This window comes from Daldinia loculata, assembly GCF_022478755.1.
Source record: "Daldinia loculata strain CBS 113971 unplaced genomic scaffold F4817scaffold_132, whole genome shotgun sequence".
NCBI lineage: Eukaryota > Fungi > Ascomycota > Sordariomycetes > Xylariales > Hypoxylaceae > Daldinia > Daldinia loculata.
In genome coordinates, this window is record NW_026054986.1 from 19,457 (window position 1) to 38,410 (window position 18,954).

The 18,954-nt window shown below is 45.6% G+C and overlaps 5 protein-coding genes across 5 annotated transcripts; 3 read left to right on the forward strand and 2 right to left on the reverse strand.

Moving 5' to 3' along the window:
* Positions 1–4,694: 4,694 nt before the first annotated feature.
* F4817DRAFT_355200 (uncharacterized protein) lies at positions 4,695–6,103 on the reverse strand. The gene has a single exon (XM_049305630.1). It carries the CDS (start codon positions 5,857–5,859, stop codon positions 5,536–5,538), a length of 324 nt encoding a protein of 107 aa, XP_049153375.1. The 5' UTR covers positions 5,860–6,103; the 3' UTR covers positions 4,695–5,535.
* A 1,974-nt stretch (positions 6,104–8,077) lies between these two features.
* Positions 8,078–9,289, forward strand: F4817DRAFT_321627 (S-adenosyl-L-methionine-dependent methyltransferase; the record flags this gene model as incomplete). The annotated part of the gene is made up of 1 exon (XM_049301305.1): positions 8,078–9,289. One exon carries the CDS (start codon positions 8,078–8,080, stop codon positions 9,287–9,289), a length of 1,212 nt encoding a protein of 403 aa, XP_049153376.1.
* Positions 9,290–10,078: 789 nt separating this feature from the next.
* F4817DRAFT_46122 (uncharacterized protein) lies at positions 10,079–13,251 on the forward strand. The gene has a single exon (XM_049307503.1). It carries the CDS (start codon positions 10,815–10,817, stop codon positions 13,083–13,085), a length of 2,271 nt encoding a protein of 756 aa, XP_049153377.1. The 5' UTR covers positions 10,079–10,814; the 3' UTR covers positions 13,086–13,251.
* A 743-nt stretch (positions 13,252–13,994) lies between these two features.
* Positions 13,995–16,062, forward strand: F4817DRAFT_46182 (uncharacterized protein). The gene is made up of 4 exons (XM_049307505.1): positions 13,995–14,935; positions 14,990–15,055; positions 15,112–15,573; positions 15,630–16,062. The coding sequence occupies exons 1-4, from the start codon at positions 14,176–14,178 to the stop codon at positions 15,854–15,856; spliced, it is 1,515 nt and encodes a 504-aa protein (XP_049153378.1). The 5' UTR covers positions 13,995–14,175; the 3' UTR covers positions 15,857–16,062.
* A 1,098-nt stretch (positions 16,063–17,160) lies between these two features.
* On the reverse strand, positions 17,161–18,051 carry F4817DRAFT_46153 (uncharacterized protein). Its single transcript, XM_049307504.1, has 2 exons — positions 17,762–18,051; positions 17,161–17,700 (listed from the first exon to the last, which is right to left on the reverse strand). Exons 1-2 carry the CDS (start codon positions 17,908–17,910, stop codon positions 17,376–17,378), a joined length of 474 nt encoding a protein of 157 aa, XP_049153379.1. The 5' UTR covers positions 17,911–18,051; the 3' UTR covers positions 17,161–17,375.
* Between the last annotated feature and the right edge of the window lie 903 nt (positions 18,052–18,954).

The following is an 18,954-nucleotide window of genomic DNA, read 5'->3' on the forward strand; positions in this document are numbered from 1 at the left end:
TGTAGTCTTCTACCACTTCTACGGTTCAGTTGATGTACCAATACTAATGCTAACACTAATCAATGGCAAATCTCTTCTCTTAGGGCGCTATTATTTCCCGACTTGAAGTTGGCGTCGGATTTTTATCAATATTCAGCTTCGGGCTTCGGTGTATTTTCCCCACGTCTAACACTAGCCCAGATCCGTCTGCTCCTCGTAAATTCCAGATAAGTCACGACGAAGATTCCAAATGCGTTAGCTATGTAAAAGAGACCTGCATTAGGCCAGGGGTAATAAATGAGATTTACGAGTCAAAATCACGATATCTCTTGCCATCCATCTTGCCATCCTAGTGTACAGGCATGTGAGCACAAAGATGGGTGACGTGCATACAGGTATGTGATGTATCTATTTTTCGGGTACCAGTCTCCTCTTCAAAGAACGAGATATCAGTGGCTAACATTTCTCTGGACAGTTGTTTGTGTGTACAACCGAGGCCCTCTACTGATGTAGCCAAGCTGTATGTAGCTCTGCATACGTACCTAACCTTTGTACATAGAGGAGAAGCCCGTTAAGCCAAGGACATTAATGTCAATAGCGTGAGGCGGGCTTAAGCAGCGTGGATAACCAGCTAGTTTATCTACGATTCCGCCAATAAGAGGATATCTTCAAAATACACTATTCCATAAATGCGGGTATTTCTTTTTCCTCCTAGATCGAAGGATCTGGCGAGACCGGGTTCTCAGCCTGACTTGTCCAACTAGGTCACATGTAATACGTCGGGTTTCTTTCATCATCGTACTCGCCCCTGACCGGTGCCTGCATATCACGCCTCGTGGAGTTCTTTGTCTTGCGGTCCAGTCCCGGCCGAAATTGACGTTGTCTATGTCCGCATTGTCAATCCCTGCATGTTGTTCTAAATAAACTGCAATGATCCGAAAGAGTGACCCGCGAAGAGGAGATCTTGGCAAACGAACCAGGTTGCCGGAACGGTATGAAAGAAGATAATAACTGACTCCAAGAGTCTAGCAATACTTTTCTTTTATAAAGCCCATGCTGTTCAACTTTCAGCCTTTCTTGTTTCCCCTTTCTCTCCCATCACACAGTCTCTTGCCTCCTCTCGTGAGTATATCAATCTCTTGATCAGTCCAACTTCAGTCATTCGCTTGTACGTGAAGAAGAAAATTAGTCAGTCAAAATGGTTCGCCTATTGAAGTATGCTAGCGCCGGCGCCCTGCTGGTCGCTTCCGTAAACGCCAACTATGCTACGACCTCTTACCCCGAGGAGGACGACTACCCTCTTGATTCTAAGGCCGAGTCCTACAACGCTACTTCGGCTCCTTACCCTACCGGTTCCTCTTCCGCCACTGGCTACCCCACGGTCTCTTTCGGCACCGGCTACCCGACCCTGAGCGTCTCTGCTCCCTCGTACCCTACCGGCAACCAATCTGAGGGTGGTTCTTACCCTGTCTACCCTACCGGATCTAAGAGTGCTTCTGCTCCCTTTTACCCTACTGGTGGCGAGAATGCCTCTACCCCCTCATACCCGACTAGCAGCCAGTCTAAGAACGGCACTTACCCCGTCTACCCTACCGGGTCTAAGAGTGCTTCTGCTCCCTCGTATCCTACTGGTGGCCAGTCTGAAGGTAGCTCATACCCTGTCTACCCTATTGGATCTAATAGCGCCTCCACCCCCGGTTACCCGACCACCGGTATCAACACTTATCCTGGTGACTCAACTTTGACCAAGTACACGACCCTGATATCCACGATCACCTCGTGCGCCCCCAGTGTCACCAACTGCCCGGTTGGATCAGCTACCTCCATCGTTGTTCCCTACCCGTCGGCAACCTACCCCGCCGGTTCTCCCTCTTACCCCGCAGGGTCTCCCTCGTATCCTACCGGAAGCCCGTCTTACCCTGCCGAGACTCCCTCTTCTCCGGCTGAGACCCCGAAATACCCTACTAAGGGTAACAGCCAACCGGCCCCCTCATATCCCGCAGAGGCTCCTTCGTCCCCCGCGGGATATCCTTCCTCACCTGCGGAGACTCCTTACCCGGCCAAGGCTCCCTCTACCCCTGCAGCTTCTCCTTCTTATCCTGCCGGAAGCCCGTCTTATCCTGCTGGGACTCCTTCTTCCCCGGCCAAGGCCCCCTCTTCCCCTGCAGTTTCTCCTTCTTATCCTGCCGGAAGCCCGTCTTATCCTGCCGGGCCGCCTTCTTCCCCGGCCAAGACTCCTGCGTACCCCACCGAGGGCAACACCCAGCCGGCTCCTACTTACCCCGCTGAGACTCCTAGCCAGCCGGCCGCTACTTATCCTGCTCTCTCTACCGGCCCTGCAACTCTATCCACTCTCTATGGCAATACAACTTTTAGTGTCCCGAGCCAGACTGCTGGATATCCTACCGGAGAGGCCTCTTCGACCTACCCGGCTCCTACTGCCATCCCTACCGCCGGTGCTGCCATCGCGGGATCAAGCGCTACCGGTGCTCTGATCGCACTTGCCGCCGTCTTCTTCGGCCTTTTCTAAACAGGACTTGGGTTATTTATGACGAGGTGATATGGTCATGTTGCCGTGCGGACCACGGTACAGAAATGACGGGATTATATTCACGCAGAATACGATTACAATTGTACTCTTTTTCTATGCAAGAGATGTTGCCAGCACCAAGCTATGAATTGCTCTGAGAAGTACAGGCCCTCTTACATGACCTTTAATGTTAACTTAAAAATGTAAATAATTTCTTACTTTAGACCAACCAACTAGTCGCTCTTTTGTTGTATGACATTTAAGAATTTCTACTTCAGCGTGATTTGTTCTAAAAGATTTAACAATCCATAGATGATGCGATTTTATTACTGTTTAATCCACCGAAACATTTCCATCTGATAATGGTGTGATGCAAGCTCTACGAATAAGCCGCGATGATATAATACAACATGCTATATTAAAATACATATGTCCATCAACAAGTCTAATATCGAAATAGTATTTATTCACCGTAAGCTCATATGTAGCATACTTCGTCGTACGTATCGAATAGGTGCAGAGTACCATATTACGTAGTATATAGCTGCGCGGAGCCTATAAAGATTTTATGACGATATATTTCCGATCAAGGACTCAGACGTCATTGTACCGTCAATATACACTCTCCTCTTTATTTTATCACAATATCGTACAACATGGTCATTACATCCGTATGATCTATATCTTCTCGAATAAACCCTACTTAGTCTCATTCAGAGTGTAGCATTACCATCTGCTGCCCAAAACTTTATATCAGGTATTTGGTTGAAGTAAAAGTGATACTCTACAAGAGACATCAGCTCGTATTTAGTACCTAGTTTACGCGAGACTTTTTTCAATAGCAGATTATTTGGTTGGGCTATTGTTTGACCCGATTCTAACCAGCCATTAAATATCATGATCATATCGGATGCCTTTGCGTTGTTTAATATATTGATCTCGAGTTGTGGAAGATCAGAATTGATGAGAGCGTAGGTTCCTATCACATATGACTATGCCGAGTCATCGATAGAATCATTATGAAAAGTAATTACTACAAGAATATAACGTTCAGATCCAATCTGCGTTCCGGAAAAATAATATATAGAAACATATGATCAAGCTCAAAATAAGATGTAAGGTGGCAATACCTCGTTTTATGCGAAACTTGCCTGTTATAGTTACCATGGACGGGTTTCCACGTATATCGAGTACTGTGGGCTAGAATATATAATATTAGAACAATTTAAAAACCTGATTATAAGCTAACGATGGTATCGCATATATGCTGCGGTAAAAGCGGTGCTTGCCCAAAAAAGGGAGACCTCATTTGCGGCATCGCTGTATAACTGTGAATGCTTCAGGGGCTACGACTGCTAGGTGTAAGTCGAGTGTTATAAAGAGCTATATAATATTAAAAAGTAGTAATATTGTCGTATAGCTAGTATTCGCGCGTATGTGATATGGTCGAACGGAAAATAGGGGCGTCGGTTGTTGAAATGGTATTACCGGATTTGTACTTGTGTAAGCTAGAGATTTGAGGAGCGAGGACCTACATACCTTACTTACGTAGTAGAAGGTATATATATGCAAGATCTATTCTAATATAGGATATGGGGTTATGCAACTGTGGTAGATGGATGGTGTTAATACTCGAGTATAAACCCCCCCAAATACATTGCTCACTAAGAAAGGGATCATTACAGCGGAAACAGTAGCGATCTACCGCCTTACAGCAGCTAAAGGGACCTTTAAAGTAATGCTCAACCCTAAGTCCGCTAAATAATCCCCTGGAAAGTATCTGATGTCCTTGTGACCTGTTCCATCTTCAAGTTTAGGGAGTGCCAGAAGGGAGGGCTTCTCTACAGTTCGAAAACAACCTATATCGGCATGATCGTACGATATCGGACATGGCCAACTTGTAACGTTCACAAGAGATAAGTAACTAATAAATATCGAATCATGTTTCGTAGGAAACAAGCTTCTATAGCCTGAAGAAAACGTACTCATACCTATCCATTAAGCTTATTATTCTTCGGGAGCCAATACTTACATATAAGCATAGTATCTATCCCTTTTACTTACTTACCTACCTAAGTATATACCTACTCTAAGTAGACTGGCACTATGCAGTTACTCGTGTCATTTACTAAGAATTCAGTACTAGAGGATCTAATGGGGATCGATCCTCGGGACCCATGACGCACGGCATGTTATCAAAACTTGACTGTATCTTCCAATGGAAACCCATCGTCGCTCTCCCCTTCCGCGTATTCTGGAAACTGGCTCGAGACCCCCCCTCTACCTTGTTAGCTAAGCCTCTCTAAGCCTCTCGGCAGTTCCCTCTACTTGCCACGCGGCCTACGCCCATCTTGCAGCGGGATATCTCGCATCTAGGGTGCCGATCTGGGTTCGATACAGTAATACGTAGCCAAGATTGGGGATGGGTCACTAGAACTGTGGCAATGCAACCAAAAGCTTAATTCGACGTATATTATAGCACTACGAAAGAGCCGCATGCTCAAACGAGGCTTTGAGGAGGTTCTTGATTGCCCGATTGAGATGTAGAGTGTTCAACAAAGAACAATTGAAGATGTGCCATATTTGTCGGGTCTTAAAAGCTGGCTAATTAAAATATCGAGAAGCTTGAACAATAATATCAAATATTCTAAACAAATATGATTTAAATTCTTGTCTAAACTACACACCCAAATTAATTTAATAAAAGGTGAAGAAAAATCAAGATGAAGGTGTGACAGAAGACCAGCAATTTCGGACTGGACGATGTACGGTTCAACTTCGGTTTACACCATCCAACACGGAAACGATTAGTCGTCCTGCGGTCAGAGTGACGAGATTGGGAGTGTCAAATGGAGTTGTAGGATCTACTACGATCGGCATTAAAATTCTTCATGATGTTAGTTGTACGTGATACGAAATGCCGCAACTCTCTGCATGGATGCCGAATGAGTAATAACAACAGCTACTCTGCATTAAACGAAAACGAACACGGTTAGTTATGTATGCATCACGGCTCGTGAACTACTCTACCGAAGCACGAGACGAAGAAAAAAAAAAGAAGAGAAAAAAAATTGATTTATAAGCCATGTCATGTCGCATGGCCGAGGTTCGGTGGAGATATGATAGGTGCGAATAGGCGGAAGCGGAACTACATACGAGAGGGAAAGGAAGAGTCTAGAAACAATAGAAGAAAGAGTGGGAAGGCGAGGATAAAGAGAAAAAAGCAGGGAAAACAAAGGGAAGAGTCGGTCAGTTGACTCAGTCCGGCATAAGAACATAAGAACATAAGAACATAAGAACATAAGAACATAAGAACATAAGAACATAAGAACATAAGAACATAAGAACATAAGAACATAAGAACCTTATTAAAGTAAGAATTGGCGCATCGGGGAAAACGTTTTGATTGTTGATTGTTGATTGTTGATTTGTTGATTGTTGTTCGGTGCGACGCCTTAACGGGAATATGGAATTATGGATTAACATGGAAAAGAAAAGGAAAATGTGGAATCGAGTCTGAATTGGGGGATTTAGAAGGATTGTCAGTTACATGTATATCGGTTCGGTCTTCCCATGTGGCCGCTATTGCTTTCTGTTGCTGCAGGTATCCTCTTGTACATGATGTATGTATGCATGTTAGGTACCTACACGATACTACATTAAATACAATGGTGAAGGAGGTACATAATCTTAATCAATAGAGGCAATTTCCAATACATATGCACCTGCAATTAGCTGACCTGATGATACCGTTCGAGCCGGAAATAATTACCTCTGGTCGCAAAAGCGAGCAGCTCCGACCTGTCCGAGGTGGCAGGTGGGGGTGGGTAAGGGACCGGCCGGAGCTCTCAGTTCAGCATGTACATCAGGTGCTTACCTCATTTTGGGTCACCACCTGCACATTACATGATGCGTATAATGTATATCGATATATGTATATACCGTATGTTACATGTACCTATGTATGTTGTTGCTAGCCGCTTAATACTTGGAAGTCACAGGCTACCTCAGAATAAGTCACCGACTTACATTAGCGTCAGTATATAGGACCTTAGGACCGTATTGATACCGTATATTCACGGTATAATTGTCTGAATAGTTGCGCATCTCAGTACGAAAGAAAGACGGTAGCCAAATCTACTAACGGTATTGCTTTACAACGGTATTTTTAAGGTTAAACGTTTTCTCGGATCAACGGTTTTTCTATTGCGAATGGTTTTTTTTAACCAACGGTCTTTTTGCGGTCCTAGTACGGTCCGGGAAGGTATAATAGGCAAAAAAAATTATATATTACATACTTAGGTAGGTACTATTATACGTACTTACCTCAAGTCAAGATACTGTAGGTAATCAAATCATTATTAAAATAGGCACTGTTTTGCTTTCGAACATATTATGGCTACAGCTACGGCTACGGCTACGGCTACGGGGTTACTATTCAAATACACTATTACATACGTACGGGCGCGTATAGCCTGTAATTACTTGGATATATAAGGTGACAATCGCGACTTCCTTACTTAATTACTTACTAGTATTACACCTTCCCGGACCGTAAAAAAACCATTCGTTAAGAAAAACCATTTGTAAGTAATTAAACCGTTTAAATAGCCAACCGACGATATACCATTTAAACAAATATCGGTTGAAATATCAAAACATTTAGGCATTCAAATAGTATAAGAGCCTTAAACGGTAGATCTACGGTCTGGTCCTTACTTACTGTAAAAGTACGGTACTTAGGCCTTATATCCTGACGCTAATGTACCTGTTGCCTGGAGTCTTAGGTCCAATCACTTTATTAACCTGGATTGCCTGCCTGCATTAAGTCAACTTTAAAACCTGAGATAACCTACTTACCTACATAGTTGACATGTGTATGACATACATGTACAGGCCTACATGCAAATCGACGTAGCTGGCCCTGCATTACCTAAGGTAAACCCGGATGCATTGTCCTTTACATCCACTTTGAGCCTTGCAAGAACCTAATAATCCCTTTTTTCTATTTTCATTATTATTACATCTCTTTCCCTAGTTTTCCCCTAGCTCGCCTGCAGTTTGATAATCTCTCTACCTACATACCCTAATACCTAACCTACATAATATTCCTTCGGGTCGTCCGGAGCGAACCATCTTCCAATCATACGACGGGGAGACCCTCAACATTCGAATGGTGATCTACTAACTGGGGTCCCGCGAAAGAAAAAAAAAAAACAGGCTTGACTCAGTCATTTCAAAAGATCTCGCAGCGCGTCCGTGTTCTATGTGAAAACTAACACTCATACATACTTCCCGTTAGCAATCTCTACCAGACTGCGCAAACAGACAGACATACACACGCAATACGTGGACAACACTCCCTTCTCCCTTCTCACTTACACCTAACCCGTCTAGACGCGTACCTAACCTTACACTCCACTACACACATCAAACTGCACCCACGGACGCAGGTACGGGTACAAGCCCCCTCCATCTATTCCCGTACAACATCCGTCCAAAATTTATTTACTCTGTCTCTTTGCTTTGGAGTACATATACCAAGTAGTCGTGAGGAGCTAGATATCAATGGCCACCGTAACTGTCTCTCAACCTGCTATCACTCCTGCGATACCGGGTCGGAACGACAGCAGTGATAGTTCTCGTTCTAGCCAGACGAGTACCGAGAAGGTCAAACTCGCCTCCTCGCTTCATACGTCATCGCTACCACAGCAACCTAGTAGTCATGATGGTCAAGGTCGGGTCGACCGCTCTGTTTCGCCCAAGAGGTGGAAGACATTCATCAAGGCCTTCAAGCACATCCACAACTTGACTCCCAAGGAAGTAGATGATTTCATGGCGTCTTATGAGATCTACAATTTGGATTGGGCCAACGAAGAGGAGATGGTCAAGGCATTCGGTCCCAACTACCAGCAGCGTGTCGGAGATTGCCTTTGTGCCTACTACTCGGTGCTCAACCATCTCTGTAGTCTCGGCGACGTGGAGAAGATGTACATCCCACCGCTGATGGACAAGAAGGCGTCGGTCCTCGACAATCAGCTACTCTACGAGGAGTCTGTCGCGAGGGATATCGGATTGAAACCGGGGATGAAGGTCTTGGATCTCGGGTGCGGCCGTGGGCGTGTAGCTGCGCATATGACGAGCTTCAGCGGAGCTCACGTAACTGGCCTAAACATCGATGCGAACCAGATTGCACAGGCAAGGGAATGGAACGATCAGTGCGGTTTCAGCAACGAGTTCGTCGTTCACGACCAGAATGACTTGCCCTTACCTTTTGCAGACGAATCATTCGATGCTTTCTACGAGATCCAAGCGCTCAGCTTATGCAAGGACCCTTCGGCTTCCTTCAAAGAGATTTATCGCGTGCTGAAGCCCGGCGCCAAATTCTCACTGATAGATTGGGTTAGCCTGCCGCCGTATAACCCGGAGGATCCTGTCCACGCGGGACTCATGCGTCGCGTGAAGCCTCTGATCGGCGCTGTCGGCACTCCGACACCGGCGAGTTTCGAGAAGGCCCTCACTGATGCCGGGTTTACCATTTCAAGATCGGACAACCCCAGTATAGGCGGCTTACAGGCTCCGCTCATCGACAAGGTCGATATTTACTTTCGCTCCGTCAGGCGCGTCATTCACGGCCTCGTTCGCTTACGCGCTCTACCACCTCATTTCAAAGTCCTCATTGATAGATTATGTCTTGACGGTCAAGCATTTGTAAAGATGGACAACATGCGATTAATTACTACGACATATCGGATCATTGCGGAAAAGCCGTCGGTATGATAAGATTTGAGAAGACAATACATAGAAACGGATCAAACGACGTTCTCAATTTTTACCACGCGGGTTTGAGGCGCAGCTATCGGCAGTCGGAAGGATCCGTCTATTTCTTGGTATGGGGCTCTCCAAACTTCACCAATGTCATACCGTCGATCCACACGCGCTCCATCCATCCATCCTATTCTTCTCGGCGAGGGGCAAAAATTATTTATAGGCGACTCGCACCTCCACCGTTCTATCACGAGAATTAGCAATATCCTTTACCATTAGCCTTCCATTCGATTTTCTGTCCCTAAAGCAACTTTTAGATTTCGGCAAAGCATTGATCGGCATTTTTAACCTTAATAGCATTCTGCATATTGCGTTGCTTTTTTTTTTGGGAGAGGAGGGGAGGGGGGAGTTCTGTTCTGCTTCGTCGCCTTTGCCTTATATCTAATACGCTACACCCTACACAGGACAGTTTAATTCTACGTTCACGAGTAAAGGTGGCCATTGGAGCAAGGGAGGAGTGGGAGTTGGTTTCGCTTCTCTTTGACTCCCGAATACCAAGTGCAGCCGGAGTTCAAATTCATTTTCAAACTGATAGAGAGCGTCATGGCGTTCGCTTCGCTTTAACACGACAAGAGTACATAGGTGGTAGTGGTAGTGAATCCAACAAATATTTCTCAACCTTTCGTTCGTCATACATAATGTTGGGAATAGGTCCTTGAAGAATTTTCCAATCCGTTGTGCCTTGCATATAATAATTGATATTTAGACTTTCTTTGAAGAGGGTCCTAGTTTCGCGTTTCGCTATTTTTTACAAAGAAATGCTGCATAATTGACCTTTATGACCGAAGAGGCGCTCACAAACATGTTTCTTATTATTCAAGTTTTCTCGCGTTTCTATTCTACTCGACCATAATAAGCCACCCGCTCGACTCCTGACCCGGAAAAAAAAACCCTCGTTTGCAAGAGGGGCGAAAATAGGAACTGAAAGTCCACAAATTGTGCAAATGACCTGAAAATCATAAACGGGTCAATTTCCGTTGATACCCAACCCCCCATATTACTCCTCTTCCCCATCCGTGCGATTCAATCGTCGTGGGTCCGCCCCCGTTTGCGGCCGCCGACGTCCTTTGTTGTGGAGTGGTGGCGGCATTCCAGGAGGGTCCGCAGACGTAGGGGGACCACACCTACGGCGCACAACCGGAGTCAAGAAAGGAAAGCGGAGATAGAACAGAAATTGTGCGGATGACATAGTTATCGAAAGCTTGCCCGAAGAAGAAAAGAATTTAGACGCGTTCTCATAGCTTTTCTAAGCTTCGAAAGCTGTTTGGTTCCTAAAGCGTTACGGCTTGCTATTTATTGTAATACTTCCTTATTCGGATTTATCCTCGCTTTGCGAGCCGTCGAGCCTGCAAGCCCCTAAGTGTTTAAAAATAATTAACTAATAGGGATTAACTCACCCATCAAACCCCAGCTATAAGCAATAGCTACTACTATATTGACTTACCTATATACTTAACTGCCTACCTAGGTACTTATTATGTCCATGACGGGAGAGACGAGTCTAAATGTTATTGAGCCCCTGGAGGGTTTCATTAGCGACGACGAAGAGCTTAAAACGCCATCAATCGGCGGCGAATCTCTTTTCGACTATTTTCCCTTTGAGGAGATCGAAGCTCCCCCACTCGTCAATCTGCCAGCTGCTACCGAATCCGAGGATCATCTTCTGCCACTTAAACTTCAATGGAAGAGTCCCAGCCAATCGGGCCTGAAAAGTCTTCCTCAAGTGCACCGGATCGTTGACTGGATTATGGGCCGAAACGTAATAATACAAGAAGATCAACCATCGGCTAAATGGTTATCCGCGGCTGGTAATGCGGGTAAGGATAGTTTGAGGGAGGGAGGCGAGGTGCATTTCAACGGGAAGCGACTAATAGAAGATGACTTTTTCGACATTGGAGATGTCAAGGATATCTGCCCCGCCTGCTCGACGCCATACTGTCAGGCTCTCGACTCCCTGCCATTTAAAAGCAGCCTGAAGCTCGGATACAACGACCCAGAGACCCATACTTGGCTCATCGGCGACAAGTATGTTATGACCGAGGAAATAGACGACGAATGGTCCGAAGAAGCGGACGTTACTCTAACCCTAGCGACGGAGCTTATCAGGAAAGCGACGAGAGTGCCCGTGCCGAGCATAATAGCTGGTTGGAAGGAGAACCGGAAGGTAATCACCATCACCGAGAGGGTTCCTGGCCAGCGGCTTTATGATATCTGGTGGGACTTACGAGACGATCAAAGGGATACGATCGCGAAAGAGGTTGGACGGCATATGGATCAATGGAGACGGATGACATCAGACAGGATTTCGACTCTCGGTGGTGGTCCTGTGCGACGTCATGGTCATCTTTTCGGTCCGTCGCAGGAAGGGTTTGGACCTTTCATGTCTGATGAGCAAGTATGGAGTGCCATTCATAGACGTCTGAAGAGGAAAAACGTCAGCAAGGACTTGATTCAAATCATGAAGGACTATATGCCAGAATCAGCATCCTGCGTCTTCACCCATGGTGATTTGTCCACTGCCAACATCATGATTCACAACGGCAGAGTTTCCGCTATTCTAGGGTTCGATAATGCTGCATGCCTCCCAGTGTGGGCTGAGTACGTGGCGATACACTTCTGCTACTGCAAAGAAGACGAACAATGGAAGGCGATGCTTAGAAGGAATATGAAGAGCTATGCTAGGGCGAAGGATTGGTGGGCGCTGTGGACTGCAGTTGAGAAGGATGCATCGAAGAAGCACATAGCCGCGCTGGTGGTTCGCTGCCGGCGGTGGCAAAAACCTCCACAGAACAGACGAACGTTTGATCCGGAATTACCCAGCGAGAAGAAACAGCAAGATGTCTCTAACTTAAACCTCATGCCAGAGCCACACCTGCAGCCACCCGGTCAGAATCACGCTCATAAAACCTACAGTCCGTATAGAGCAGCACTCAGCAGAAAACTGCTGAAGGGAAGACATTTCTCAGAGTTGCTGAATGATGTAAACTGGGAGTCAGCTGTCTACGTGGGATCAGAAGATAGTGACATGGTGGGAGTGAGCAAGGATAACTTTTCAGCTGTAACAGAGGCACAGATGCAAGGCATCGTAGGAGTAGAAGAAGATTTGGGAAGATCCGTTAAGGAAAATAGCGAGGATGAAGCATACGAAGCTAAACGTGTAGGCATTGAAAGATGGCTCTCGGAGAGTGAGAGGGGGAGGGAGTACTTTCACAGACCGTTACTCGTCCAACACATATCGAATGATAGCCAACGCATGTCTAATGATAACCAGGACACACCTCCCCAAATGAGTCCGGTAAAAGACCCCCCTTGGAGGGAAAGACAGAGGTCATTCGAGAGACGAGATAACGATTCAAAAGGCCTAAGGCCATTCAGCTTACACAGGTCTCTCTTATCAGAAACTGCCAAGCAGAACCTGCAAGAAGTTGACAAGAAAGGAGAGGATGGCGACGAGAGCGACACCCGTGAGCAATCCATCGAGAAAACTCTTCAGTCTCTAGAGTCTAGTCCGGTAGATCCCATCGTCGATGATATTACTATGACTCCTATACCGCAGCAAGGTAAAGAGGTGCAGGATAGCGTAGATATCGAGAAGAAGCGGTCTTCAATTTTCCGAGAGAAAACATCTCCCGGATTGCTATATCTGACAATCGCGAATGCGGCGGCCGAGGGAAAAAGCAAACGATATAGAAAAAGTGTCTCCGAGGAGCAAACATCGTTGGAGGAAGGCCATCCTGCCGACAAGTAGTCTTGATGACTGAATTATCTATCCCAGGTCTGATGTTCGGAATAGAAACCATGGTATGGGAAGTTCCTGTTCCGTCAAGTTCCCGATGCGCTTTAATTGGACTTAGGGAAAGGGATAATAGTTTGGTTTAATATATGAACTGAGAATAGTTCGAGGCACATCTCGCTGAAATGCTACGAGTGCCTACTTAGGTACTATTTAGTTACCTTATAATAAATGATAATAAGTATAAAGTTAATACTTAAACAATTAGGAAAGGTGGTCGGTATATAATTTTGAAGATATCTCATCGAACTCCCATTTGGTTTCTCTCATGGTTGATGGTTGGTTCTGCGTTGCGGTTGCCGAACATAGGAGGTAGGGTACCTACCTTAGGTAAACGAAGTTAGGTAAATTTCTTGGTGGAGCTGAATTTAGAGGGGTTTTTAGTGACCTAGTACATTCAATTTGCACTGTAGGCTGTAGGCCCTCTATATCGCTCCTGCCATTTATACCGATAAGAGGCTTATCGTTGCAAACGCGTTACTACCTATTCACGCGTTGTCTAGCAACGCTTCGGCTTTCAGTGCCTTAGAGAAGGTAGCATTTACGTCACTACCCGCACAACCGTTACAACTTTTATTCACACAACTATTTTATTTCGCATCTTGATCTTTATAGGTAGATACCTATTTTACGTGGTTCATCCTCAACGGCAAGGCACGTTTTGGGGAATTACATCTACCTAACCCTAGTTTTTTCCCTTTTTTTTTTTTTTTTTTTTTATGTCTTCCTCACCGCGCCTTTTGTCGGCGTGAATATTTGTGCCTTTTCTTCTTCTCTTAAATCACTGGATGAGACAACCATCCAACTCTAAGCCTATTTTATTTGACCAAGAAGAGATGCAAGCAAATGTTTAAGCCGTGATACATTTAATCAGGTTAACTATTTGGAACTGATTCAAATGTCTTCAAACCGGTAATCTTGAAGCCAGCAAAGAATACTACGGTAACATAGAGAGTGTTCAATACCCTCTCCTTCAACTCTCTTGATCTTTCTATGTGATGTGTTCTCGTTTTATGGTGGTGAATCACTTATATTATTATATAAGATGGATCACTCATTGAAGCAAGATGGCTGGGAGGATATGGATGCGTTAAGGCGGGCGTTCACAAAAAGAGTTGTACCCCCTGCACTTGAAGAGAGACTTTTGAGTTCAGAGAAGCTACGACAGGATCTACTAGAGTTAGCAACGCAAGATGAAATCTATCTCTTTATCCGCAGAGCCCAGATGTCGCCCCAACTCCGCTCACAACTTCTTGTCGAATCACCAGTTATATTGACAAACAAGACTACATGGACACCTACGCCTACAACTAGCCGTGATGGCAAGGACAAGAGTCCCCAATCAAGTGGACGCCCTCACCTTACTGGGTTACTCGGGTCTACGGTGGCTTCTAAAGGTAGTAAAACTACCTCAACGCCAATACAAATCACGGACAAGCGTGAAGCGTCTAGCCTATTAGCAAAAGACGAGCTTCCCTCAAAGAGTTCAACCTCCGCAGCCCCAGCTAAACGGGTATTCACTGCTAAGCGGACACTTCCTCCTCATTTGATTTCCAAACCCAATGTGACCCAAAAGCCGTCAGAGCCAGTCGGTAATAAGCCAGTAATTTCGGCCTCTCCCATCAGTCCCGAACCAGCTAGGATTATTAGCGATATTCTACAAACCCCTACAGGAAATCACTTGCCGTTTAGTGCTTCAAAACAAACGGAAGATGTTAAGGAGCCCCCTGCACCAAGAGCTCAACTAAGACAATCCCTAGCAGCACCCCAAACAATTCTTCAACTGGGCAATAGTTACTCACACGGTAAAGTTTAGACATAACCGGGACCATATTGGAAACTACTAACGAAAGACATAGATCCTGGCATTTCCGACAAGCAAGAGAAGGATCTCAAGAGGAAGCGAGATGATTCCCCTCCACCAGGTTAGATTTGAATAATCCAATTAGAAAGTTAAGTCCAACTCACAGTTAGTACGCAGGAGCCTCCCGGGATTCATACCCTCAAAAGAGCCGCAAGGCTAATCCTACAAATACTCCCTCCGAAACGCTTGACGCCGCGTCATCCAAGACCCATTCCGAGAATAAATTAGCGCCTGCGAATCGTGAACGCAGCATATCGAAAGGATCCCAGAAACTACGCTCAAAGGATGTTGTTAGACTTGGAGAATCTACCCATAGCCATACTAAAGACTCGACATACAATCCTACTAACTCTTCTAATAGCTTGTCAAATGATACTGAGAGTAGCAGGCTCGATACAATAAATTCTCGTATGCCTGGTACTGATGTAGTCTCTAGCATCAACCATAATCATTTAGCAAGTCACCAGCGACCACCAATTGATGAGGACAGCAATGAGGCAGACGATGACATTCCACTTAGAAAACTGATCAGCTCGGCCAAAGCAACTAAGACTGATTGGAATTACCATATCTGGACCCGTAAGTTATTTCGGTTGCCGCATAGTCTTTACAAAGACATTAACTAATTTAACTAGTTCCATCCGGAGAAACCCAGGTCACTTCCGGTGCATTGTTGCCCCAGGGCTATACCCTTCATGATAATCCTGATGCTCCGTGGATATGCCCGATACGTTCGTGTCGTGTTCTGTTCTCAAAACTTGAAGGTCTCGGGTCCCACTTCAATGTGAGTACCCTGGGTTCGGGGGTTAGCTTGATGAAGCTCACTTCGATTATAGCGTGGCCACAGAGCCTCATTCCTTAACGACAACGGGGACGGTACTCTATCTATCATTAAGAAAGTGAAGGCGATTGGTGTGGCTATGCCTGCTGAGGTAGTGTCTCACAAACCATTGGATCCCAAGGAACCTCCTTTGAAGGAACCCTCTCTCAATTCTTACTTGAAACTGTCCAAAGCTGTTACTCCATCTTCTTCTCAAGCAGGTGATAATAAGGACGGGCTTGCAAAAGCTCGCAGGTCGAGTAGAACTCTATCTGCCTCTAGCTTGTTGGGCACGGAAGCTCCCGTGAGAGAGGATGGCCCAAGGATAAGTTCACGTAGGAAGAACTCGCAGCCGGAGGTTGGTCTCGAGGTTGGTCCCCTTTCATGCGACACTCGATGAAGCAGAACCAGGTCAGCTTTGATTAGCTAACAGTAAGAAGCAGTTGGAGAAACCAGCAGCGCGTAATTTTCCAAAGGAGGAAAGTTTTACACCGCGCGGCTCTTCGCGATCCGACTCTCCCCGTCAACCTAGCATTGTTTCAAATGCCCAAAATGGAGTCCATATTGGTAGCAGAGCACATACAAGTACAAGTACCATGAATCCAGTACAAGCCCTTGAACTAGAGACGTGGGAGATTGCACCTGGTCGAATTCGTGACGAGCAGAGCGACGCGGTCGATAGTATGTAACTAAACATCTCCATCCTAGAGTAACCAATCTCGAGGGCTCGTGTTATATTTTAGGTGCCTTGCTAACTAGCCCCCAGATTTCGCGTTTTCGAATTCGTACTTAGCCCAAAACCAAGCCGTCCGGATAGGCCGCGATATTTCTTTCCAGGTCATTACCATCAAGCCTGGCACAGTTCACTTTTGGGGTTCTAGTGCCAATAAGCTCCGACTATGTTCGGTAGCGTCAGGCAAACTGCAGGTGTCTATCCACGGTCAGGACTTTTTGATGGGCCCTAATGGTATGATCAGAATCAGGCCAGGCGTTGAGTGTACTGCTACGAATAGGTTGTACATTGATGCTACTGTTCACGTTACGACAGTACCTGGGGATTTATGTGGATGAGTTGGAGGTTTTGAGATTTCATAAAGTTAAGATCAGCTCATTGATATCAAACAGCTATCGGTCGAGTTGATATCATGCCCATTGAGTTTCGGGGAGTTACAGGTACTGAATGCATGCCGTCGCACAAACGTCTACCATGATGACAGACGAAACTATAGCTAGAATAGGGGCCCACCCCGCAAAGATGTACATAGCTATTGCATAGTGCACTACAAAGGGGAACTTTATACATGCTTGATTGGTGCTTTCAATTAACAAGCTTTGTAGTAGCAAAAAATGGAGTAGGTATTTATTATTAATTGCTCATGCTAAACTTGAACAATAACACTCCCTAGGATTTCCTCTTCAAAACAACCCCCTTATTAGCTCTGAGCAGATGAAGATCTATATGTAATCTGAGCGTGTCTATGCTTATATATACTCTATCAAGAAAAGTGATCAAACGAAACAAGCAGGGATTAATTCTCGACACCTCAACTGGGCTCCGATTTTAAGAGACGTTGGCGATGACGAAGTCGGGTTCGCCGCGGTAGAAGGTGGCTACGGTGGAGCCGAAGTTCTCCAGGGGGAACTCGGTGGCGGGCCACTCGTGGAAGCCAGCGACCTTCTTGGGGCTGTCGTAGGCATAGGTCACGACGACACGGTAGCGGCCCTCGGTGCCGGGCTGCGACGGGTCCTGGTGGAACTGCCACTCGAAGGCTGGGTCATCGCAAGCTCGGAGAGATACCGAAGGGAGCTTCGAGACGGATGATTGGTCCGAGTACCCACATGTCGTGGAGACGGAGGTGTTGGGGATGGCGACATCGAAGGAGATGCTGGTGCGAGTGTTAGTATTTAGTGTTGTACTTTATAAGGGGTTGGAAAGGGGGGGCTTACAAGGCTCCGGTCCCGTGGGGCAGGGTGTTGGCGCTGAAGTTGGTGATGTCGAATTCAGTCGGAGCTTCGACTTGTCTCTCGGTTACGGGGGCTCCAAAGACGGAGGCGGCTCCGAGGAGGAGGGATGAGAGGATAGAGACGGACTTCATGTTTGCTTGTTGGTTGGTTGGTGATGGCACTTATAGTTTAAGTGAGTAGGTTATTAAGAGTGATGATGAAGATTATATATCTTTGATGTTGTTGTTGGTTGGTTGATGGATGGATGGAATTATTTCTTTGACGAGAGCAGCGATGAACCGTATTATTATATACACGTTTACCTCACCGTACCTCTCGTGGCAGTGCTGCTATATCTTACAGTGCCTCACAATCCCGTATTCGCTGGCTTACGATGCTTAGTCTTTGGCTTGGCGCCGTAGTGAGGCGGTGGAATGAAGTCATGCCACATAACACAAGCACCGCAAATTCCGATCCCCACGGGCATTCTGGGTTCCGCACGGGTCGCTTTAAGCTATAATTTTATGTTTAATTCCCATACTCTCGGCGCCGGAACTGCTGCTGCGAATTTCGCTTTGTTATTGAGCTCGGCGAGTAGCGGGATACTTGACGATACTCGATACTCGATACTAGATAGTTAGACGAGAGCGCACCCTTACTTTGGTAGTTTTACTCCCTTACTTTGTTTAATTTGGCCTAAACGCAGCAAACAATCCCTCCACTAGTTGAGCGGTGGCCCGTAAAGCCATCCAACTAAATCACCTTGTGATGGCAATAGCGATGGCATCAGCAGTTTGCTTGAGAAGAAAGGAAGGGAGCTGCTGGGTACACGTAGTTTAGCTAAGACTTCTAAAGATAGGGGGCTTTTTAGTATGTATCGGGTAGTTTTCGTAGGGCTGCAGCATGTGGAATCTGAGTCGGCAGCTAAGGAGGTATAGGTATAGGTTAGGTACCTAACCTACTATAGCGGCAAAGGGTGGTTTTGAAAAACGGTTCCTTAACAAAGTACCGTACCTCCTATATATATTATTTATTAAAGAGGTAACGTTATTTTTTAAATAATTGTTACCTGGGCAACCACCGTTTTTTTTTTAAAAATCGTTTTTTTTTTAAAAATTGTTTTTTTTTTAAAAATTATTTTTTATTAAAAATTATTATTATAATAAAAATTAAATTTATTAAAAAAATTATTTTAA

Coding starts and splice junctions, on each gene's coding strand:
- F4817DRAFT_355200 (XM_049305630.1), bottom strand. CDS start 5,859: ATGTTCTTATGTTCTTATGTTCTTATGTTCTTATGTTCTTATGTTCTT.
- F4817DRAFT_46122 (XM_049307503.1), top strand. CDS start 10,815: ATGTCCATGACGGGAGAGACGAGTCTAAATGTTATTGAGCCCCTGGAG.
- F4817DRAFT_46182 (XM_049307505.1), top strand. CDS start 14,176: ATGGATCACTCATTGAAGCAAGATGGCTGGGAGGATATGGATGCGTTA. Junction 14,936..14,989: donor GGGCAATAGTTACTCACACG/GTAAAGTTTAGA, acceptor CGAAAGACATAG/ATCCTGGCATTTCCGACAAG. Junction 15,056..15,111: donor AGATGATTCCCCTCCACCAG/GTTAGATTTGAA, acceptor GTTAGTACGCAG/GAGCCTCCCGGGATTCATAC.
- F4817DRAFT_46153 (XM_049307504.1), bottom strand. CDS start 17,910: ATGAAGTCCGTCTCTATCCTCTCATCCCTCCTCCTCGGAGCCGCCTCC. Junction 17,701..17,761: donor CCCCACGGGACCGGAGCCTT/GTAAGCCCCCCC, acceptor CACTCGCACCAG/CATCTCCTTCGATGTCGCCA.